At 40.9% G+C, this 25,414-nt stretch overlaps 1 protein-coding gene across 33 annotated transcripts in view; it reads left to right on the forward strand.

Annotated features, from left to right (window-relative positions):
* Positions 1 to 25,414, forward strand: part of LOC109553295 (mitotic spindle assembly checkpoint protein MAD2A) — a 651,283-nt gene that overhangs the window by 169,882 nt on the left and 455,987 nt on the right. For 27 of the 33 annotated variants that reach the window (XR_011566996.1, XR_011566997.1, XR_011566998.1 and 24 more), the window contains 2 exons: positions 9,886 to 10,061; positions 11,887 to 12,048. The exons of 1 other annotated variant lie outside the window; for it this stretch is intronic. Coding sequence is in view for 26 of the 32 variants with exons in the window: in XM_070790760.1 (XP_070646861.1) it covers positions 9,886 to 10,061; positions 11,887 to 12,048 (338 nt within the window). In the remaining 6 variants the exon portion in view is untranslated. Of the gene's footprint in view, positions 1 to 9,885; positions 10,062 to 11,886; positions 12,049 to 17,924; positions 18,035 to 18,554; positions 18,736 to 19,929; positions 20,069 to 25,414 lie in introns of all 33 variants that reach the window. 5 more of the 33 variants (XR_011567001.1, XM_070790788.1, XM_070790786.1 and 2 more) reach the window with 2 other exon arrangements.

The raw sequence follows: 25,414 nt of genomic DNA on the forward strand, positions 1-25,414 counted from the left end.
ATTTCCAGTTTTTTAAGGAATCTCCACACTGTTCTCCACACTGGCTGTAATAGTTTGCATTCCCACCAACAGTGTACGAGGGTTCCCTTTGCTCCACACCCTCTCCAGCATTTATTGTTTGTAGACTTTTTGATAGCAGCCATTCTGACTGGTGTAAGATGGTACCTCATTGTGGTTTTGATTCACATTTCTCTGATAATGAGTGATGTTTAACATCTTTTCATGTGTTTGTTAGCCATCTGTATGTCTTCTTTGGAGAAATGTCTGTTTAATTCTTTGGCCCATTTTTTGATTGGGTGGTTTATTTTTCTGGAATTCAGCTGCAGGAGTTGCTTGTAAATTTTTGAGATTAATTCTTTGTCAGCTGCTTCGCTTGCTATTATTTTCTCCCATTCTGAAAGCTGTCTTTTCACCTTGCTTATAGTTTCCTTCATTGTGCAAAATCTTTTAAGTTTAATTAGGTCCCATTTGTTTATTTTTGATTTTATTTCCATTACTCTGGGAGGTGGGTCATAGAGGATCCTGCTGTGATTTATGTCAGAGAGTGTTTTGCTTATGATTTCCTCTAGGAGTTTTATAGTTTCTGATCTTACATTTAGATCTTTAATCCATTTTGAGTTTATTTTTGTTTATGGTGTTAGAAAGTTTTCTAGTTTCATTCTTTTACAATTGGTTGGCCAATTTTCCCAGCACCACTTGTTAAAGAGATTGTCTTTTCTCCATTGTATATTCTTGCCTCCTTCATCAAAGATAAGGTGTCCATAGGTGTGCGGATTTATCTCTGGGCTTTCTATTTTGTTTTATTGATTGATATTTCTGTCTTTGTGCCAGTACCATACTCTACTGATGACTGTAGCTTTGTAGTATAGCCTGAAGTTAGGCAGGTTGATTCCTCCAGTTCGAGTCTTCTTTCCCAAGAATGCTTTGGCTATTCAAGGTTTTTTTGTATTTCCATACAAATTGTGAAATTATTTGTTCTAGTTCTGTGAAAAATACCATTGGTAGCTTGATGAAAGTGAAGTCGCTCAGTTGTGTCTGACTCTTTGCTGACCCCGTGGACTGTAGCCCACCAGGGCCTCCATCCATGGGATTTTCTAGGCAAGAGTACTGGAGTGGGTGGCCATTTCCTTCTCCAGGGGATCTTCCTGACCCAGGGATCGAACCCAGGTCTCCTGCATTGCAGGCAGATGCTTTAACCTCTGAACCCATGAGACTCCCTCCTAGAAATTATTCGTTCTAGTTCTGTGAAAAATACCATTGGTAGCTTGATAGGGATTGCATTGAATCTATAGATTGCTTTGGGTAGTATACTCATTTTCACTATACTGATTCTTCCAATCCATGAACATGGTATATTTCTCCATCTATTTGTGTCCTCTTTGATTTCTTTCATCAGTGTTTTATAGTTTTCTATATATAGGTCTTTTGTTTCTTTGAAAGTGAAAGTGAAGTCTCTAAGTTGTGTCTGACTCTTTGCGACCCCGTGGACTGTAGACCACCAGGCTCCTCTGTCCATGGGATTCTCCAGGCAAGAATACTGGAGTGGGTTGCCATTTCCTTCTCCAAGTGTTCTTCCCAACTCAGGGATCGAACCCAGGTCTCCTGCATTGCAGGCAGATGCTTTAACCTCTGAGCCACCAGGGAAGCAGTTAGATATATTCCTAAGTATTTATTCTTATCATTGCAATGATGGATGGAATTGCTTCCTTAATTTCTCTGTTTTCTCATTGTTAGTGTATAGGAATGCAAGGGATTTCTGTGTGTTAGTTTGATATCCTGCAACTTTATTATATTCATTGATTAGTTCTAGTAATTTTCTGGTGGAGTCTTTATGGTTTTCTATATAGAGGATCATGTATTCTGCAAACAGTGAGAGTTTTACTTCTTCTTTTCCAATCTGGATTCCTTTTATTTCTTTTTCTGCTCTGATTGCTGTGGCCAAAACTTCCATAACTATGTTGAATAGTAGTGGTGAGAGTGGGCACACTTGCTTTGTTCCTGACTTTAGGGGAAATGCTTTCAATGTTTCACCATTGAGGATAATGTTTGCTGTGGGTTTGTCATATATAGCTTTTATTATGTTGAGGTATATTCCTTCTATTCCTGCTTTCTGGAGAGTGTTTATCATGAATGGATGTTGAATTTTGTCAAAGGCTTTCTCTGCATCTATTGAGATAATCATATGGTTTTTATCTTTCAATTTGTTAATGTGGTGTATTACATTGATTGATATGCAGATATTGAAGAATCCTTTGTATCCCTGGGATAAAGCCCACTTGGTCATGATGTATGATCTTTTTAATATGTTGTTGGATTCTGTTTGCTAGAATTTTGTTAAGGATTTTTGCATCTATGTTCATTGGTGATATTGGCCTGTAGTTCTCTTTTTTTGTGACATCCTTGTCTGGTTTTGATATTAGGGTGATGGTGGCCTCATAGAATGAATTTGGAAGTTTATCTTCCTCTGCTATTTTCTGGAAGAGTTTGCATAGGACAGGTGTGAGTTCTTCTCTAAATTTTTGGTAGAATTTGGCTGTGAAGCCGTCTGGTCCTGGGCTTTTGTTTGCTGGAAGATTTCTGATTAAAGTTTCAATTTCCGTGCTTGTGATGGGTCTGTTAAGATTTTCTATTTCTTCCTTGTTCAGTTTTGGAAAGTTATACTTTTCTAAGAATTTGTCCATTTCTTCCAAGTTGTCCATTTTATTGGCATATAATTGCTGATAGTAGTCTCTTATGATCCTTTGTATTTCTGTGCTGTCTGTTGTGATTTCTCCATTTTCATTTCTAATTTTGTTGATTTGATTCTTCTCCCTTTGTTTCTTGATGAGTCTGGCTAATGGTTTGTCAATTTTATTTATCTTCTCAAAGAACCAGCTTTTAGCTTTGTTGATTTTTTCTATGGTCTCTTTTGTTTCTTTTGCATTTATTTCTGCCCTAATTTTTAAGATTTCTTGCCTTCTATTAACCCTGGGGTTCTTCATTTCTTCCTTTTCTAGTTGCTTTAGGTGTAGAGTTAGGTTATTTATTTGACTTTTTTCTTGTTTCTTGAGGTAACCCTGTATTGCTATGAACCTTCCCCTGGGTACTGCTTTTACAGTGTCCCATACATTTTGGGTTGTTGTGTTTTCATTTTTGTTCATTTCTATGCATATTTTGATTTCTTCTATGATTTGTTGGTTATTCAGAAGCGTGTTGTTCAGCCTCCATATGTTAGAGTTTTTAATAGTTATTCTCCTGTAATTGACATTTAATCTTACTGCATTGTGGTGAGAAAAGATACTTGGAATGATTTCAATTTTTTTGAATTTGCCAAGGCTAGATTTATGGCCCAGGACGTGATCTATCCTGGAGAAGGTTCCATGTGCACTTGAGAAAAAGGTGAAATTCATTGTTTGGGAGTGAAATATCCTATAGATATCAATTAGGTCTAACTGATCCATTGTATCATTTACATTTTGTGTTTCCTTGTTAATTTTCTGTTTAGTCGCTCTATCCATAGGTGTGAGTGGGTATTAAAATCTCCCACTATTATTGTGTCACTGTTAATTTCGCCTTTCATATTTGTTATATTTATAATTGTTGTATCTTCTTATTGGATTGATCCTTTGATCAGTATGTAGTGTCCTCCTTTGTCTCTTTTCACGGCCTTTATTTCAAAGTCTATTTTAACTGATATGAGTATTGCTACTCCTGCTTTCTTTTGGTCTCTATTTGCGTGGAATATCTTTTTCCAGCCCTTCACTTTCAGTCTGTATGTGTCCCTTGTTTTGAGGTGGGTCTCTGGTAGACAGCATATATAAGGGTCTTGTTTTCTTAATCCATTCAACCAATCTTTGTCTTTTGGTTGGGGCATTCAACCCATTTACATTTAAGGTAATTATTGATAAGTATGATCCCTTTGCCATTTACTTTGTTGTTTTGGGTTCGAGTTTATATACCCTTTCTGTGTTTCCTGTCTAGAGAAGATCCTTTAGCATTTGTTGGAGAGCTGGTTTGGTGGTGCTGAATTCTCTCAGCTTTTGCTTGTCTGTAAAGCTTTTGAATTCTCCTTCATATTTGAAGGAGATCCTTGCTGTGTACAGTAATCTGGGTTGAAGGTTTTTCTCTTTCATCACTTTAAGTATGTCCTGCCATTCCCTTCTGGCCTGAAGAGTTTCTGTTGAAAGATCAGCTGTTATCCTTATGGGAATACCCTTGTGTGTTATTTGTTGTTTTTCCCTTGCTGCTTTTCATATTTGTTCTTTATGTTTGATCTTCATTAACTTGATTAGTATGTGTCTTGAGGTGGTTCGCCTTGGGTTTATCCTGTTTGGGACTCTCTGGGTTTCTTGGACCTGTGTGACGATTTCCTTCCCCATTCTAGGGAAGTTTTCAACTATTATCTCCTTGAGTATTTTCTCATGGCCTTTTTGTCTTCTTCTGGGACACCTATGATTCGAATGTTGGGGCGTTTCACATTGTCCCAGAGGTCTCTGAGGTTGTCCTAATTTCTTATAATTCTTTTTCCTTGTTTCCTCTCTGCTTCATTTATTTCTACCATTCTATCTTCTACCTCACTTATCCTATCTTCTGCCTCTGTTATTCTACTGTTGGTTCCCTCCAGAGTGTTTTCGGTCTCATTTAGTGCAGTATTCATTATATATTGACTCTTTTTTATTTCATCTAGGTCCTTGTTAAACCTTTCCTGCATCATCTCAATCCTTGTCTCCAGGCTATTTATCTGTAACTCCATTTAGTTTTCAAAATTTTGGATCATTTTTACTGTCATTATTCTGAATTCTTTTTCAGGTAGACTCCCTATCTCCTCATTTTTTTGTTTGGTTTGGTGGGCAATTATCATGTTACTTTACCTGCTGAGTATTTCTCTGCATTTTCATCTTGTTTAGATTGCTGTGTTTGGGGTGGATTTTCTGTATTCTGGCAGCTTGTGCTTCCCCTTTATTGTGGAGGTTCCTCCCTGTGGGTGGGGTTGGACGAGTGGCTTGTCAAGGTTTCCTGGTTAGGAAAACTTGCATTGGTGTTCTGGTGGGTGGAGACAGATTTCTCTCTGGAGTGCAATGAAGTGTCCAGTAGGGAGTTTTGAGATGTCTGTGGGTTTGGTGTGACTTTAGGCCGCCTGTATATTGAAGCTTAGGGCTTTGTTCCTGCATTGCTGGAGAATTTGCGTGGTATGTCTTGGTCTGGAACTTGTTGGCTTTTGGGTGGTGCTTGGTTTCAGTGTAGGTATGGAGGCTTTCGGATGAGCTCTTATCCATTAATGTTCCCTGGAGTCAGGAGTTCTCTGGTGTTCTCAGGTTTTGAACTTAAGCCTCCTGCCTCTGGTTTTCAGTCTTATTCTTACAGTAGCCTCAAGACTTCTCTATCTATACTGCACAAATGAAAAAATATCTAGGTTAATGATGAAAAGCTTCTCCACAGTGAGGGACACCCAGAAAGGTTCACAGAGTTAGATGGAGAAGAGAAGAGGGAGGAGGGAGACAGGGATGACCAAGAGAAGAAGAGGGGGAATCAAAAGGGGTGAGAGCAAGCTAGCCAGTAATAAACTCCCTATGTGCTCTCCACAGTCTGGACCCCTCAGAGAGGTTCATGCAGTTACACAGAGAAGAGAAGAAGGAGGAAGGAGACAGAGGTGACCAGGAGGAGAAAAGAGGGAATCAAAAGGAGACAGATCCAGCCAGTAATCAGTTCCCTAAGTGTTCTCCACAAGCTGGAACACACAAAGAGATTCACAGAGTTGGGCAGAGAAGAGAAGAGGGAGGGAGGAGATAGAGGTGAGCTGGTGGAGAAAAGGAGAGTCAAAAGTGGGAGAGAGCAATCAAGCCAGTAATCACACTCCTAAGTAAAAATGGGTATTGAAGATTGGGTTCCTAAAGGTACAAAATTGATAACAAACACCAAAAAGCAAAGATTAAAAGTCTAGAGTAGAGGTTAGATTCTCTAAAATGCAGTATTTAAAAAAAAAGTCACAAAAAATGATAAAATATAAATATATGAAGTTTGCTTTAAAAATACGGTCTTTTTTTTTCTGCAAGGTAATAGGAGGTTACAAAAATGAAAATTAAAGGAGTAATAGAGGACTTAATTTTTTTTTTAATTTAAAAATTACAATAGTAAAAATATATCTAGGAATTTCTCTGGAGCTGTTGTGGGCAGTGTGAGGTGAGTTCAGATAGTTCCTTGATCCAGCTTATACTTCTCAAGATCTATGTGTTCCTTCCAATGTAGTCAGTGCTAACTACAGGGCTTTAATCTGTTGCACCTGTCATTTCCAGAGTGGTTCCCTCTGTTTATTTTAGCTTCTTCTGTTTGCTGGTCTTTTCAGTGTCTAATTTCCGCCCTGAAAAAAGGGGGCGAAGGTGGTCACTTATTTAGGCTCACTTATTCAGTGGTGCTGTGGGGAGGGAGGAGCACTGCAAACAAATATCCCTGGCGTGTGCTCACAGTGTCCTGGCCACACTGGGTTTGCTCCCGCTCACGGTGTGTGTGCTTTCCCAGTCTACACTGCTCAGGCTCCAGGTTGCTCTGCCTGCAACTGTCTGAGGTGGGCCCTGGGTTACGTGTACTTCCCAGGTCTAAGCCGCTCAGGTTCAGGTTCTCAGGTACTCCACAAGGGCACAGACTCAGTCGGGCCTGCGTTTTGTGCCCTTCCCAGGTCCGAGCAGCTCATGGGACCAGGTGCTTGGTGAGCACAATGACCCCCAGGTGTGGTGTGTCTTATCACCTCCCCCATCCCAGCCGCTCCATTTCCTGGGTGGCAGCAGGTGTGCCTGTCTCAGGTGGGCCGTGTGTCTCTTCTGGGGAGCTGATCTCTGGCTGCGACCATCCCAGTGGATGTCAACTGCCCAGGAGAAGTCTTGTTTAGCAAATGGGAGCCTGCTTGCAGTTTTGTCGAGGATGCCTCTCTGGGGCTGAGATTGCCCCTTTCAGGCTCTGGCTGCCCCTGCCTGCCTCCCGGTCTCTCGCGGGGGATGGGCCAATGCACAGCCAGCTAGCTCTCCTTTGGTATTCGTTCAGTCCTTTGTTCTGTGTGTGGGTCATGCAGTGCCTTAGGTTAGGGCTTTTCACAGGATAGTTCTCTCTCTGGCTATCCCACAGATTGGGTTGCTATCTCACGTTAGCTCCCTCAGATTGCCCTCAGGGCATTCAGACCTGGTCCTTACCCTAAGCAATACAGCCCACACCTCCTGTTCAGCCCCCCGCTTGTTGGTGGCAAATATGAGTGTCTGGACTACTTCTCTGCTGGAAGTTGATGTTAGGCACGTAATCTGTGGGATTTATTTATTTATTTATTTTTCCTCCCGGTTATGTTGCACTCTGAGATTCCAAAACTTCCCACTGACCTGCCAGTGAGAGTGTTTCCTGGTGTTTGGAAACTTCTCCTCTTTGAAGACTCCCTTCTGGGACAGATCTCCATCCCTACCTCATTTTGTCTTACCTCCTTTTGAAGAAAATGGGCTGCCTTTCTGGGTGCCTGGTGTCCTTTGCCAGCATTCAGAAGTTGTTTTTGTGGAATTTGCTCAGGGTTCAAATGTTCTTTCAATGAATTTGTGGGGGAGATTGTGGTCTCCCCGACCTATTCCACCGCCATCATAGGACTGCCTCTGAGACTTGAAGTCTGGATTCTACCTCCACAGCAAGCTCTCTTTCCATTCTGCTTCAGACCTAGGTTGAAATTGGAACTGGACTGAATGTTTATATGTCTGTTTGCTTTTAAATCTTTGCTCTTGCAATCACCCCTGCTACCATTCCAGTATTGTCCCATTGACGTTTCTTTCTCTGAATAAAATGTCTTACTAATTTAGGAAGTATTGGGGCCAGAATAGAATTTCTACTTAAAGTATTTGTATTCTTAGAATTGTTATTCTATACCCACAAAGTTACAAAATTTCACATTTTAACATTCAAACCCTAATTTGAACATCAGGAAACACTAACCTAAATCGTTCCAGGACTATTCAAGAAAGATGAGGTTATAAAGTTAACCTGTTTAACAGTCCCTGGCAACTCACTCCAGTATTATTATCCAGGAAGTCCCACGGACAGGAGCCTGACAGGCTATAGTCCATGGGGTCGCAAGAGTTGGACACGACTGAACAACTGAGCACCATACTTTTCATGGCTATAGTATACATTTTTATTGGTCACAGAGCCAGCAAGAACTCTAACACCAACCAATGTACATTAAAAAGGTCCATCTAGGCCTGAAAATAAAAGTATAGGGCTTAACGCCTATTTTGCCTTCCGTCTATGCTTATAGACTAGCTGAACATATAGCTTTGTAACAACTGATAGAGATTTCTTCCTAAAAGTATTCTTATTAAAGCTGAACAATGAATGAATACATTTAGAATACATGAATACTTTTGGGTAGTTTAGAAATAAAAGAATCAACTTAAGAGTAAGGAAACCTGGGGGCATAAGGCAACTCAACCCATATAAACATATATCTTTTTAACATTTCTACGTATTAATTAGGGGAATCTCTTCCTGAATTTAAGAATACATTTGCTTTCTTCATTATCTCCTTTTAAAATGATGGCGGTATGAATGTCAGGTCAGAAAGGGCCTAAGGCAAAGTGATGGCATTCTTTCAGGAATGCACACCTTCTGGAGGCTGCAAAATTAAATGGAAAATGGGGGTCACATCTGCTTGTGGGGAGGTGACTGATGTCTAGGCTGCCTTAGGCCCTTTGAAGGAAGGAAATTACCTTTATTAAGGGTGCTATATGCCATGTCTTGTGCTGGTTAGTAAGTAGCATCATTTATGTTAAGTTTGAGCAAACTAAAGCTCAAAGAGTTTTAGGTAACTTATCCAATTAAGGGGCAGAATAGGAGCCTTCTGGTTCTCTCCCCCAGCACAACAAGTGTTTCTCCCACTTGAATGGACATGGTGATGTACTCACTATTTCTCAGAAAAGACAAGTGGATGGGCATTTTAAAATATTTGGTTAAATTCTACTGTATATTTTTCTACAACTTGGCTCCTCTATTGACTTCTTTAGCTGGTTATTTAAGGAAACATAAATCAGGTTTATTGAACAAATATCAGGGAAATATTCATAGCTGGGCATGAGAAACTCTGAAGTCAATTTTTCATTGCTGATTACTCTTTCTTTGAAAAGCCCTTCATCTGCATTCCTTTGCGAGGGGCTGTTGGTAGTTAAATTCACCTTTGGGTTACCTGAGTAAGGTGTCACAGAAAAATGGCCACCTGTAATCTTACCACAGAGTCTGTATTTAATGACTACTTCCCAAGGAACCTGAGGCAGGAAGTCATCCTTGGAGCTGACTGAGGTGTGTGGCCTCCAGAGGAGAGCTCCAGAAGCTGACTGAAAAGCACGGTCAGGCAGGCTGTCTCAAGAAAGGCGAATCTTTTGATGGGAGAAAATTGGGCATCACTGGGTACTCAGAAAGACAAACACATAACTGAACACAGGAAGGAAACTTCCTATAAATGTAAATGATAACCAAATGCTGCTTGATTTGAATATTAAATAATTTTGCCTTTCAAATGAGATCTGAAACCAGAATCCACTGACAACACTTAACATTAGGAAACCTGTATAACTATAGGTTAAGTGCTTCATGACACAGGGCAAAGGGAATAGAGAGCACTGTCTGGGGAATACTGTTACAGGGAGAATCAACCCTGAGTCTGATCACACCTCTAGGTTTAACTACTGGTTTGCAGAATATGGGGAAAAAGAACATGTTAACACCACAAGGATGCAATTAGCCTGCTTAAGATTGAGGGGAATGCTATATAACAAATGGTTCAGTTTCTCTCTTTCAGCCTCTGCCATGAACATGCTGCTGAATGTAAATGGTGGAAATCAGGCTAAATAAGCTAAACTACTACTAGTGAAAATCTCTCTTCTACATTAGTTTCAGACAAGAAGACAGTTAGGAAGAGTTCTCTCAAAAACTGGGCCTTTGGCTGTATCTCCAGGACCCGCGAGGTGAACGAACACCCATGTCTACCACCCACAAAGACAAAACAGCTCTTTGGAGCTCCTCTTGAGGATGTATGTGATAATGACACCCTGCCCACCCCAATTCTGGTAGGTCTTATTTTGGTTTCTGTAACCTTCCTGAGAAGGGGAGTGCTGAGAGACCAAGTGTTCTCTTCCAAATCTACTCCAAATGAAGAAGTCTGGCTTTGTCCGATAAGATTCATAACATTACTTCAAAGAATAAGATCTGATTTAGGTACTGCAGAGTCAGAAGGCAAGTACAAGATGAAAAGATACTCTCCTCCATTCCGCTGATTTCAACAAAGACCCATCTATACGAGCTCAGACCAGTTAACATGGACTCTGTAAGTTAAGGCAGTTAGAGAAGGCGAGGTTGAGGAAAAGAATGAGAGCAGTCCTTTACAGATCACCTTTATGAGGTGAGAAGGGGCAGCAGTCAGATTAGTGAGCTACTGCCCTTACCCAAGAAAAGAGGAAGTATATAGAGGCACGTATGTGGAAAGCTCCAGTCTTAAGGGGACCTGTTCTTCTGCAAGGTTGTTCAGAGTAGTTATCTCTTAAACAGCTGTGGCAAGGAATTGTGGAGATCAGCCAGAGGCTGGGACAGGCTGGGAGCTGGGCAAAATCAACCCAATGTCCATTTTTTCCTTCGGGTGACAGAGTGCTTGTTTTGCATAGAATGGTGGGGAGGTCCTGGAGGCGAGTTTTAACTCCAGGCTATTTTGACCGCGTAGCTTTCCTTCAGACTCTGTGTGTAAGAATCTCTGCGAGTCCACCTCATCCTCATATGTCTCCCCGTCTCCTCCCTTGAAGTCCACACGAGTCTCAAGTCTCCTTCAGCTGAGTCTACTCCCCCTTATTATGCAAAATGTCTCCCATGGATTTGATTTGCACCTCAAGTGTTTAAGCATAAAGTACGTATCCTCTGGCAAAGATGAATCATTTGCTCCTGACAGAATGTGTCAAAAGAGAGTCACAGATTTCGGACTGTGCTCTATCAAATTAGTGTACTGAACTCTAAGCATTAACTCTTGTTCACTGTCCACTATCTCTCCAAGCACTACACTAGATGCAGGGAATTTTATGGTATATATGAAGAAATTTATCATACTAGCTATGTGCTAGCTACTACCCCAGACCTTGCGTCTTTCACAGAAAATTTAGGGGGTAGCCATGACTATCATCGCTCCCACTTCATCAATGAAAAACAAAAGAGCCTCACCCAAGTATGTGCTATGCCCAAAGTCACACAGTGGATGACTGGCATAACAGATTCCACATTCCTTGAAAAACCTGGCTCCAATAGCTGTTATCTCTCTAACTCTGCAGACAGCAGAGGACATAAAAATACAGGAAAAGGAACTACAAAGGCTGATGAGACAAGAATGTCATCGGAGAAGGAGGAGAGGCGTATAGACCCTGATTTTGAGGGGAGGGAATACAGGAAACAGGACTGAATGGGGTGGACAGTGCCTGGAAGGGGAAGAAACAAATGGAGCATGCATATGGCAAAAAGATGTCCACACTTAGGGAAGAGCATCTATAATAGGGAATAATGAGAAAAGAGCGGTGAAGGAAGAGAGGGTGAATCTACAAAGGCCTCAAAGCAGAAACGTTTAACACAGTAAATTCACTGAAACGGAAAATCTGATTACACAAGTGTTTAAAATGTTTCAGTGATGATGCGTCCCAATTAAAAAAAAAAAAAAAGTTTCAGTGTATGAATGTCAAATCGATTGTTGGGTCAAAAATATATTTAGAGACACTGAAGAAAAAATTTCAAATTGACTTCGGTGCTGTTCTAGAACTGTACCCTCATATACCACAGATCTGTCAAAACTGGAGCAAGCTTGTGCTCTGGGCTTCTAGACATGAAACGTCCCACAGTTTTCTTTTCTTTCCTTCCCTATAGGATATGCTTTCCTTTATCAACCATAAAGGGCCATTCACAGAAGGCATCTTCAGAAAATCAGGCAGTATAAAATCATGCAGAGCCCTAAAGAAGAAACTAAACTGTGGAGACACAGTGAACTTGAATGATGTACCAATATTTGTGATATCCTCAGTCTTAAAGGTAAGGAAAGTCTGAGCATTATCCACGGACACAGTAAATGCGAAGCTATATGACTGGTCCTTCATTATGAATGCCCAAGAAACCTAATAGGCATAAGAGAGGAAGGAGCTGAAAAGTGGAAAAACACTTCACAAAGCCAAAACTGAAGGAAGGTACCGCAAATGTTATAAGCCCCATACATTAGATATTTTCCTTTTTCATTGCACATCTTGACTCCTGAACACTCCATGCAAAGGAATAACAAGATATTTAAAATACCCACTTACACATTGAGTGTTTACCAAAACAAGCTTCCTGCTTTGGATGACTTCCTCATCACCTTCCTAATGAAGGCCACATTTCCAAAATAAAATTCATAATAAGCCTTTGGAAACAGTTAACAGAAGTAACTTCCCAGGTGGCTCAGACAGTAAAGAATCCGCCTTCAATGCAGGAAACCTGGGTTCCATCCCTGGGTTGCAAGGATCCCCTGGAACAGGGACTGGCATACGACTCCAGTATGGTTGCCTGGAGAATCCCATGGACAGTGGAGTCTGGCAGGCTATAGTCCATGAGGTGGCACAGAATTGGACACGGCTGAAGCAACTTAGCATGGATGCAGGACATATGTTTACTCAGTATGGTAAACTCATGTGTTTAGCGTGTGTGTTTTTGTGTGTGTGTGTGTGTGTGTCTGTGTCTGTGTCTGTGTGTGTTAGTCGCCTAGTCGCAGCCGAGTCTCTGTAAGATAATGTAATGTATCCCATTAACTGTAGCCCAGCAGACTCCTCTGACCATGGAATCCTCCACGCAAGAATACTAGAGTGGGTTGCCATGCCCTTTTCCAGGGGATCTTCCTGCCAGGCATCGAACCTGCATCTCTTGCATCTCCTGCATTGGCAGGCAGGTGTTTTTCCCACTAGCACCACCTGGGAAGCCCATTTGTCTTACAATGAATCAAAAAACGCTTAGTGAGGCCACCAAAATCTCTGATCACTGTATTATCCTTGCTTCCCCTGTGTCTCAATGCCTTTTACTTGAAAATTAGTGTAGGGAAGATGCCACCATTTGTTCCTCCTTTTATCTGCCTTACCATCTTTAATGGCTTTGTTAAAATTTGTAAGTTTAGCCCACCACCCAAGGTTAGAGTTACATGGTAACCAGTTTTACTATATGCCTAATCTTATAAATCTTATTTTTAAAGGGAGTGCAACAATCAAAATCTGTTTGGAATTTTGCAAAATTCAATAGATTTATACAAAAAATAGACTGAGTTTGAAATAATACAGCTAAATCACAAGTATGTAGTTAAATTTCTATCAGGGCGATAATACAACAGAAAGAAAAAATTAATCAATCCATCTTGGTACTTGTTAGCAGCTATGAACAAAAGTATTTTGATGTAGTATTAACTACAGACAGGTTATTAAAATTATCTTAGAAACCAAATAACATATGGTGTTTCCTTTTCCCCTATTAATGTTCGATTGTATGAAAATAGCAACAGTGCAGGTATGATTTAGAGTTGACCCCTACTACACTTGACCCATAATAATACACACTAGGTATGCAAATAGCAAGTAGAGTGCTACCCTCTAAAAGGTGCACACTTGGAACTGATTTCACTTTTGAGCAAGTGTTACTAGGCTCTTGCCTGTTTCCATGCTATAAGCACAGAGTAGTAAGAGGGTGGCTACTTATGGGTACTGGTGTTTGACAGTCCCAAAGTTTTCTCTTCCTAAAGTTGATTGATCTTGGTGGGGAATCAAACCTTGCAACTTTGGCCTTGAGAATACCATATGTCAAAGCAACCATGGAGTTGGTCTAAATCAGAAATGAATATATAGTCAGAACCACATTGAGTTTGTCATTAAACTGTGTATAAACAGTGGTCCAATAGCAAATACCATGGCATATTCTGCATGAGTCATGTCCTGGCTTAACCATACTCAGTCTCACCAATCGATTCTACAGCACAGGGTTCAGGAGAGAGAAGAGACACACTCCAAGTGCATGTAGTTTGGTACACAAGGCAAAGGCCCTGCTGCACACTCCCAGACTCCCAGAAGCCAAAGCCAGATGATGTGGTTGAATGGCATCACCAACTCCATGGACATGAATTTGAACAAGACCCAGGTGTTGCTGATGGACAGGAAAGCCTGGTGTGCAGTCCATGGGGTAGGAAAGAGTAGGACAGGACTGAATGGCTGAACTCACATGGAGTGCTTCCTCCTTCCAAATGTACTGCGGACACTCCATAAGAAGCATAGTGAAACCCTGATGACCAGCATTGGGTACTCTATACCAATTCCAAGAAAAAGTATGAGAGGCCTGAGACTTTGTGCATTATCTTCATACTCTATCCTCAGTACTCAAGAGAGTGCCTGACACAAACAGCAGCTCAATAAGTACTGAAACAAGCGAACACTAACAGGATTGTAATCATGATAGTTGCCTTAGAAACACTGCGTAAAGAAGATACTATTAAGAGAAGTCAGGCTGTATATTAAGACCAGTGGAAGCAAGTTGTGCCTTTGAAACTGGCAAGGCAATGCCATCATTTCCCCTCAGTCTTGCACAACAGGTTACAACTTTATCCATTTTAATAGGCCCCATTCTCTGATATTAAGACTTGGTCATCAGGATAAAGTTTTCAGGCCTCCACTTAGGAAGCTGACATTTGCATATTCTATCCCACAGGTGTCAAGTTGCAATGTATCTAAATTTTCAGTTTTCTCTCTGGGTGGATATATTGAATTCAAAGAGTTGTAAGGGTAACATGTAGTTTACCATTGGGGCTTATGATTTATTTCTAACACCTGCTGCTTAAAAGTCTGTAGAACTGAACTTTTATTTATTTATTTTTATTTATTTATTTATTTTGCTTTTTATTTTATTTTTAAATTTTACATAATTGTATTAGTTTTCCCAAATATCAAAATGAATCCACCACAGGTATACATGTGTTCCCCATCCTGAAACCTCCTCCCTCCTCTGTCCCCATACCATCCCTCTGGGTCGTCCCAGTGCACTAGCCCCAAGCATCCAGTATCGTGCATCGAACCGGGACTGACAACTTGTTTCAAACATGATATTTTACATGTCTCAATGGCATTCGCCCAAATCTCCCACCCTCTCCCTCTCCCATAGAGTCCATAAGACTGTTCTATACATCAGTGTCTCTTTTGCTGTCTCGTACACAGGGTTATTGTTACCATCTTTCTAAATTCCATATATATGCGTTAGCATACTGTATTGGTGTTTTTCCTTCTGGCTTACTTCACTCTGTATAATAGGCTCCAGTTTCATCCACCTCATTACAACTGATTCAAATGTATTCTTTTAATGGCTGAGTAATACTCCATTGTGTATATGTACCACTGCTTTCTTATCCATTCATCTGCTGATGGACATCTAGGTTGCTTCCATGTCCTGGCTATTATAAACAGTGCTGCGATGAACATTGGGGTACATGTGTCTGTTTCCCTTCTGGTTTCCTCAGTGTGTGTGCCCAGCAGTGGGATTGCTGGATCATAAGGCAGTTCTGTTTCCAGTTTTTTAAGGAATCTCCACACTGTTCTCCATAGTGGCTGTACTAGTTTGCATTCCCACCAACAGTGTAAGAGGGTTCCCTTTTCTCCACACCCTCTCCAGCATTTATTATTTGTAGACCTTTGGATCGCAGCCATTCTGACTGGTGTGAAATGGTACCTCATAGTGGTCTTGATTTGCATTTCTCTGATAATGAGTGATGTTGAGCATCTCTTCATATGTTTGTTAGCCATCTGTATGTCTTCTTTGGAGAAATGTCTATTTAGCTATTTGGCCCATTTTTTGATTGGGTCATTTATTTTTCTGGAGTTGAGCTGTAGGAGTTGCTTGTATATTTTTGAGATTAGTTGTTTGTCAGTTGCTTCATTTGCTATTATTTTCTCCCATTCTGAAGGCTGTCTTTTCACCTTGCTAATAGTTTCCTTTGATGTGCAGAAGCTTTTAAGGTTAATTAGGTCCCATTTGTTTATTTTTGCTTTTATTTCCAATATTCTGGGAGGTGGGTCATAGAGGATCCTGCTGTGATGTATGTCAGAGAGTGTTTTGCCTATGTTCTCCTCTAGGAGTTTTGTAGTTTCTGGTCTTACGTTTAGATCTTTAATCCATTTTGAGTTTATTTTTGTGTATGGTGTTAGAAAGTGTTCTAGTTTCCTTCTTTTACAAGTGGGTGACCAGATTTCCCAGCACCACTTGTTAAAGAGATTGTCTTTAATCCATTGTATATTCTTGCCTCCTTTGTCAAAGATAAGGTGTCCATATGTGTGTGGATCTATCTCTGGGCTTTCTATTTTTTTCCATTGTTCTATATTTCTGTCTGTGTGCCAGTACCATACTGTCTTGGTAACTGTGGCTTTGTAGTAGAGCCTGAAGTCAGGTAGGTTGATTCCTCCAGTTCTATTCTTCTTTCTCAAGATCGCTTTGGCTGTTCGAGGTTTTTTGTATTTCCATACAAATTGTGAAATTATTTGGTCTAGCTCTGTGAAAATACTGTTGGTAGCTTGATAGGGATTGCATTGAATCTATAAATTGCTTTGGGTAGTATACTCATTTTCACTATATTGATTCTTCCAATCCATGAACATGGTATATTTCTCCATCTGTTCGTGTCCTCTTTGATTTCTTTCACCAGTGTTTTATAGTTTTCTATATATAGGTCTTTAGTTTCTTTAGGTAGATACATTCCTAAGTATTTTATTCTTTCCGTTACAATGGTGAATGGAATTGTTTCCTTAATTTCTCTTTCTGTTTTCTCATTATTAGTGTATAGGAATGGAAGGGATTTCTGTGTGTTGACTTTACATCCTGCAACTTTACTAATGTCATTGATTAGTTCTAGTAATTTTCTAGTGGAGTCTTTAGGGTTTTCTATGTAGAGGATCATGTCATCTGCAAACAGTGAGAGTTTTACTTCTTCTTTTCCAATCTGGATTCCTTTTATTTCTTTTTCTGCTCTGATTGCTGTGGCCAAAACTTCCAAAACTATGTTGAATAGTAATGGTGAAAGTGGGCACCGTTGTCTTGTTCCTGACTTTAGAGGAAATGCTTTCAATTTTTCAGCATTGAGGATAATGTTTGCTGTGGGTTTGTCATATATTGCTTTTATTATGTTGAGGTATGTTCCTTCTATTCCTGCTTTCTGGAGAGTTTTTATCATAAATGGGTGTTGAATTTTGTCAAAGGCTTTCTCTGCATCTATTGAGATAATCATATGGTTTTTATTTTTTAATTTGTTAATGTGGTGTATTACATTGACTGATTTGTGGATATTGAAAGAACTGAACTTTTATATGATTTTTTTTTAAAGAAAAAGATTAAAGCAATTTTGATACTAGCTTTTTCCCAAAGAGCACATATACTTCAGGTTTTCTCTTAATATGTGTAGAAGACCATGTAGGAGTGTAATTTTCTTTGTTTTATTTCAGAACTTCTCTTTCTTGAATCACAAGCAAGCATGTGTCTGAAGTAAACAAACAAAATGGGCATGTGGGTTTCTTTTCAAGAAACTAATAGGATTTAGGATCAGTTATCACCAGGCCTTGCCAGTTTGTACTAATGTGTTAACATGTACACAAAGAGTAAGTTCCAGGCGATAGAAGGAGCTTTAGCTTCATTCTCACTACAGCCCAGACTCTGCTTTTATGCTTCTAATTTTAGTTGGGGAAAATCCAACCAGTACTTCTGGGTGTGCAAGGCTGTGGAGAATGACAGCCAAGCTCTGTGTGAATCAGTGTGCGTGGCTGTGAAGGAATTGTGGACTGAATTGAATTTTTCCACTAAATATTTTCTTTGCAATTTCTCCATTGAATTTATCCTAAGAATAATATATACTTTTTGATCTATATAAGGATTTTCTTCGAAATATCCAAGGAAGCATATTTTCAGCCAGTCTCTATGATAAATGGCTTGATGTTATTGATCAAGGGAACGACGAGGACAAAATAAAGGCGACCCAGAGGTAATGATGCCATAATTACTCAACTCTGAGAAAATACAACCAACATACTCTTAGGAAAATATTAGCTTATACTTTACAGCTGTGTCCTCTAAAATAATGACCAGTATCACGGAGTTTCACTTGATCATGCCCATGGAAGCCAGTTTGAAGAGAGATGCATGCCTTATTGGTGACACTGTAATTGGTGTTTTTCTCCTAATCTCATTAACATGGACTGCTTGACCATTTTACACCTTCTGAATACATGAAACTCTTGGAGATGAAATCCACTGGTCTAAATTGAGATGATAAAGAACCAATCCGCCAGTGGTATGATCTTAAATACAAACACATAACTAACCAGAGTAGGTCTTACCTGGTTCAGGAATTAAATTCAGTGAAATATTTTTGTATGCATTCATGCCTGGAACTGTGAGAATGGACTGTGTACATGGTATAAAAAGAAGTACTTTGTTCTCTGTATTTCCACTTACTAAGCAAAATGACTCGCTTTATTTATAAGTGTTTTCTCTGTCCTTAGGCTTCTAGACCAGCTGCCGAGAGCCAATGTAGTTTTTCTGCGATATCTTTTTGCAGTTTTACGCAATATTGAGCAACATTCCTCATCCAATCAGATGACAGCTTATAATTTATCAGTGTGTATAACCCCAAGCATGCTTTGTCTGTCTAATTCTGGCAGCTCAGAAAACTTCACCAAACAGGTAATGAGATCTCTCATTTTTATGCCTTGCGGAGCAGAGTCCCCATCTTGAACCTGAAGTCTGTAGTATTAACTCTGATGAACCAGTTTTTAAGTGCACATTTTAATTACACTGCCTTGGAGTGGCAGAGTCCTACTCTGGTTGGGCATGGGAAGGTGTACTATAACTGAGAACAGTTGACTCACTTCCCCTTTGCCACCCAAGAGATTAAACGATAGAGAGGTAAGAGTAGGATGATATGATAGAAAAGAACCTGGCTTTGGAATCAGAGAGCCAAGGTTCAACTCTCAGCCTAATCACTGAGGGTGTACAAGCCTCCAAACTATGATTTCATCATTACACAATGATAACACCCAATACATCTGGTCACTGTCGGCACATCTTAGTGGCCTGGGCAATATGAGCACCTGAGGCTCCACACATACTGGCCGCACTCTGCCACCTGTGGCTCATTCAGGAAAATACTTGGCTTCTATTGTGTCTCTGCCTGAGGATGAGGAAGCTAGTAAAATATTTCAGAACATCCTAAGAGAGCCACAACATGCCTAATAAGATCACAGCTCTTCTCCAAGCTCCCCCGGACAGCAAGTGTGAGGCAAGGGAATGTGGTAAGACAGACCGACATGTTTTCTCTCCAGATGCTTTGTTCCTTCACAAACCCCCCCGGCCCACACTGAAACCTCTGCTACCCAAATTTCAGATATTTCTTCACTCAAGTGAAATTCACAATTGGTGTTGTATTCGATAGTTTATAAATGTTAATAATATGACATATAAAAAATTTATCTCAATAAAACTAGAAACAAATTTATTAAAAATAAATAAAACTTAATAAGAGAATATACATTTTTGTCCCACATATCCTATGCGGGCTACTTAAAAATCATCCTAGTTTTAAGCATGTTAACCATCTTTACAAAATTTTAGCTATTAAACCAGGCTACATAGTATAACATTAGCCCACTGACTAAAAGAATTTTAAAATTTGAGCCCAAACTACTCTTGAAAGTAGGAGTTATTTCTTAGAAAAAGCTGATGTATATATAATATATTTATATATTTTTTAGTCAAGTCTGAATTTTTCTCAGATTTCTTTTGCATTTTTGGTTAGAGCCAAGATTCGTGGATGAAATGTGATTTACTATTACACCATATGTAGAGTAATACCCCATTTTTTTCCCCTTTGTGTTACAGATTTCTTTCATACAATTTCTCATTGAAAACTGTCTCAAGATATTTGGAGAAGATATCACTTGTCTCTTTGGAGAGACGTCAGTGAGTTCTGATAACAGTAATATCACTGATATTACCGATAACAGTGAGAAGGTTGCAGGTATGTGAATAATGTAACTGGCTTTGATGCCAAAGACAGCAAGGCTGCCAGGGGTCAGTGGGAGATCCTAGAGCCCAAAGCACATTCTAAGGGCAGTAATTTCCATCTGCTCCAAGACATGGGAAGATTCCCACTTGTGAGATCAAAGCAAGGATAAGACTCTTCTGATTTCAAGAAGCAACTAGTACAGCTTTAGGAGACATCACGATTCATTGAGTTCAGTTCAGCTGCTCAGTCGTGTCCGGCTCTTTGTGATCCCAAGGACTACAGTGACCCCAAGTCCTTGGGCTTGAGGACTGCAGCACGCCAGGCTTTCCTGTCCATCACCAACTCCCAGAGCTTACTCAAACTCACGTCCTTTGAACTGGTGATGCCGTCCAACCATCACATCCTCTCTCGTCCCCTTCTCCTCCTGCCTTCAATCTTTCCCAGCATCAGGGTCTTTTCCAATGAGTCAGTTCTTTATATCAGGTGACCAAAGCATTGGAGTTTCAGCTTCAGCATCAGTTAGATTGCTGTATTTGGGGTGGCCTTTCTGTATTCTGGCAGCTTGTGGTTCTTTTTTATTGTGGAGATTCCTCACTGTGGGTGGGGTTGTGTGGGTGGCTTGTCAAGGTTTCCTGCTTAGGGAACCTTGCGTCCCTGTTCTGGTGGGTGGAGCTGGACTTCTCTCCAGAGTGCAATGAAGTGTCCAGTAGTGAGTTTTGAGATGTCTATGGGTTTGGTGTGATTTTGGGCAGCCTGTATATTGAAGCTCAGGGCTATGTTCCTGCGTTGTTGGAGAATTTGCGTTGTATGTCTTGCTCTGGAACTTGTTGGCTCTTGGGTGGTGCTTCGTTTCAGTGTAGGTATGGAGGCTTTTGGATGAGCTCTTGTCCATTAATGTTCCCTGGAGTCAGGAGTTCTCTGGTGTTCTCAGGTTTTGAACTTAAGCCTCCTGTCTCTGGTTTTCCGTCTTATTCTTAGAGTAGCCTCAAGACTTCTCTATCTGTACAGCATCGATGATAAAACATCTAGGTTAATGATGAAAAGCTTCTCCACAGTGAGGGAACCCAGAGAGGTTCACCAAGTTAGATGGAGAAGAGAATAAGGAGGAGGGAGATAGAGTTGACCAGGAGAAGAAGAGGGGGAATCAAAAGGGGAGAGAGCAAGCTAGCCAGTAATCAATTCGCTATGTGCTCTCCACAGTCTGGGCCCCTCAGAGAGGCTCATGCAGTTACCCAGAGAAGAGAATCAAGAAGGAGATAGAGGTGACCAGGACAAGGAAAGAGGCAATCAAAAGGAGAGAGACAGATCCAGCCAGTAATCAGTTCCCAAAGTGTTCTCCACAGCCTGGAATACACAAAGAGATTCACAGAGTGGGTAGGGAAGAAAAGGGTGAGGGAGGAGATAGAGGGGACCTCGTGGAGAAAAAGGAGAGTCAAAAGGGGGAGAGAGCAATCAAGGCAGTGATCAAACTCCCAAGTAGAAATGGGCAGTGAAGATTGGGTTCTTAAACGTACAAAATTGATAACAAATAACCAAAAAGCAAACACTAAAAGTCTACAGTAAAGGTTAGAGACCCCCAAATACAGTATTAGAAAAACAAAACAAAGTCACAAAAAATGATAAAATATATATATGAAGTTTGCATTAAAAATAGGGTCTTTTTTTGAAAGGTAATAGTAGGTTATAAAAATTAAAATTAAAGAAGTAATAGAGGACTTAAAAATTTAAAAAAATTTTTTTAAAGATAATACTAAAAATATATCTAGAAATTTCTCTGGAGTTGTTGTGGGCAGTGCAGCGTTAGTTCAGTTTCAGATAGTTCTGTGATCCTGCTTATGCTTCTCAAGATCTATAGGCCCCTTCCAATGTAGTCAGTGCTAACTACAACGTTTTAATCTGTTGCACCTGTCTTTTCCAGAGCGCTTCCCTCTGTTTATTTTAACTTCTTCTGTTTGCTGGTCTTTTCAGTGTCCAATTTCCGCCCTGACTCACAGGGGCGAAGGTGGTCACTTATTTAGGTTCACTTATTCAGTGGCGCTGTGGGGACGGAGGAGCACTGCAAACAAATATCCCTGGCGTGTGCTGACAGTGTCCTGACCGCACTGGGTTTGACCCGCTCACGGTGTGTGTGCTTTCCCAGTCTACACTGTTCAGGCTCCAGGTTGCTCTGCCTGCAACTGTCTGAGGCGGGCCCTGGGTTGCGTGCACTTCCCAGATCTAAGCCCTTCAGGTTCAGGTTCAGGTTCTCAGGTACTCCACAAAGGCGCACACTCAGTCAGACCTGCGTTTTGTGCCCTTCCCAGGTCTGAGCAGCTCAGGCGACCAGGTGCTTAGCGAGCACAGTGACCCCCAGGTGTAATGTGTCTTATCACCTACCCCATACCAGCCACTCAATTTGCTGGGTGGCAGCAGGCCTGCCCGTCTTAGGTGGGCCGTGTGTCTCTTCTGGGGAGCTGATCTCTGGCTGCGACCATCCCAGAGGATGTCAACCACCCAGAATCCCAACAAGTCTTGGTTAGCAAATGGGAGCCTGATTGCAATTTTGTAGAGGATGTCTCTCTGGGGCTGAGATTGCCCCTTTCAGGCTCTGGCTGCCCCCGCCTGCCTCCCTGTCTCTGGTGGGAGATGAGTCAGTGCACAGCCAGCTAGCTCTGCTCTGGTATTCTCTCAGTCCTCTGCTCTGTGAGTGGGCCAGGAAGTGCCTTAGATTAGGGCTTTTCACAGGATAGGTTTTTTTCTCTCCCGCTGGCTATCCCACGTTTTGGGTTGCTATCTCACATTAGCTCCCTCAGATTGCCCTCAGGGCACTCAGGCCTGGTCTTTACCCTAAGCAATGCGGCCCGCACCTCCCTGTACAGGCCCCCCGCTTGCTGGTGGCAATTGTGAGTGTCTGGACTAGTTCCCTGCTGGAAGTTGATGTTACGCACGCAATCTGTGGGTTTTCTTTCTTTCTTTCTTTATTTTTCCTCCCCGTATGTTACCCTCTGAGATTCCAAAAGTCTCCACTGACCTGCCAATGAGAGTGTTTCCTAGTGTTTGGAAACTTCTCCTCTTTTAAGACTACCGTCCCAGGACAGATCTCTGTCCCTACCTCATTTGTCTCTCTTTTTCTCTTTTATATCTTGTCCTACCTCCTTTCAAAGACAATGGGCTGACTTTCTGGGTGCCTGATGTCCTCTGCCAGCAATCAGAAATTGTTTTGTGGAATTTGCTCAGCATTCAATGTTCTTTCGATGAATTTGTGGGGAGAAAGTGGTCTTTCTGTTCTATTTCTCCGCCACCTTAGGACCGCCTCTGACTTGAGCTCTGCATTGTACCTCCACAGCAAGCTCTCTTTCCATTCTGCTTCAGACCTAGGTTGCAAATGAACTGGACTGAATGTTTATATGTCTGTTTGTTTTTAAGTCTTCCTCTTGCAATCACCCCTGCTACCATTCCAGTATTGTCCCATTGACATTTCTTTCTCTGAATAAAATGTCTTACTAATATAGCAACTACTGGGGCCAGAATAGAATTTCTACTTAAAGTATTTGTATTCTTAGAATTGTTATTCTATACCCACAAAGTTACACAATTTCATTTTTTAACATTCAAACCCTAATTTGAGCATGAGGAAAAACACTAACCTAAATCTTGCCAGGATTGTTTAAGAAAGATGAGGTTGTAAAGTTAACCTGTTTCTCAGTCCCTGGCAACCCACTCCAGTATTATGATCCAGGAAGTCCCACAGACAGGAGCCTGACAGGCTATAGTCCATACGGTCGCAAGAGGTGGACATGACTGAACAACTGAGCACCATACTTTTCGTGGCTATAGTATATAGTTTTATTGGTCACAGAGCCCACAAGAACTCTAACACCAACCAATGTACATTACGAAAGGTCCATCTAGGCCTGAAAATAAAAGCATAGGCCTTAATGTCTAATTTGCTTTCCATCTATGCTTATAGGCTAGCTGGCCATATAGCTTTGTACCAACTGTTAGAGTTTTCTTCCTAAGAGTATTCTTATTAAAGCTGAACAATGAATGAATACATTTGAAATACATGAATACCTGTGGGTAGTTTAGAAATAAAAGAATCAGGTTAAGAGTAGGGAAACCAGGGTGCATAAAGCAACTCAACCCATATAAACATGTATCTTTTCACATTTGTACATATTAATTAGGAGAATCTGTTCCTGAATTTAAGAATGCATTTGCTTTCTTCATTATCTCCTTTTAAAATGATGGTAGTATGAATGTCAGGGCAGGAAGAGCCTAAGGCAATGTGATGGCATTCCTTCAGGAATGCACACCTTCTGGAGGCTGCACAATCAAATGGAGAATAGGGGTGGTGTCTGCTTAGCGGGAGGTGACTGATGTCTAGGCTGCCTTAGGCCTTCTGAAGGAGGGAAATTACCTTTATTAAGGCTGCTATGTGCCATGTCTTGTGCTGGGTAGTACATTATGTTATGTAGTCCAGTCAGGTGTAAGTAGCATCATTTATGTTACATTTGAGCAAACTCATGCTCAAAGAGTTTTAGGTAAGTCATCCAATTAAGAGGGAGAATAGGAGCCTTCTGATTCTCTCACCCAGCACCACAAGTGGTTCACTCACTTGAATGGAAATGGTGACAAACTCACTATGTCTCCGAAAGAAAAGTGGATGGGCATTTTAAAAGATTTGGTTAAATTCTTCTGTTTATTTTTCTACAACTGGGCTCCTCTAATTGACTTCTTTAGCTGGTTATTTAAGCAGGTTATTTAAGGAAATATTAAGCAGGTTTATTGAGGAAATATCAGGAAAACATTCATAGCTGGACACGAGACACTTTGAACTCAATTCTTCATTGCTGATCACTCTTTTTTGAAAAGCATTCCTTTGGCAGGGGCTGTTGGTAGCTAAGTTTTTTTTTTTAATTTAATTTAATTTTTAAACTTTACACATTGTATTAGTTTTGCCAAATATCAAAATGAATCTGCCACAGGTATACATGTGTTCCCCATCCTGAATCCTCCTCCATCCTCCCTCCGCATACCATCCCTCTGGGTCATCCAAGTGCACTAGCCCCAAGCATCCAGTATCGTGCGTCGAACCTGGACTGGCAACTTGTTTCATACATGATATTATACATGTTTCAATGCCATTCTTCCAAATCTTTCCACCCTCTCCCTCTCCCATGGAGTCCATAAGACTGTTGGTTGTTAAAATTCATCTTTGCGTTAACTGAGTAAGGTGTCACACAAAAACTGGCCCCCTGTAATCTTACCACATTGTCTGCAATTAATGACTACTTCTCAAGGACCCTGAGGGCAGGAAGTCATCCTTGGAGCTGACTGAGGTGTGTGGCCTCCCAGAGGAGAGGTCGAGAGGCTGAC

The sequence above is a fragment of the Bos indicus genome, chromosome 6 (assembly GCF_029378745.1).
Source record: "Bos indicus isolate NIAB-ARS_2022 breed Sahiwal x Tharparkar chromosome 6, NIAB-ARS_B.indTharparkar_mat_pri_1.0, whole genome shotgun sequence".
Classification (NCBI taxonomy): domain Eukaryota; kingdom Metazoa; phylum Chordata; class Mammalia; order Artiodactyla; family Bovidae; genus Bos; species Bos indicus.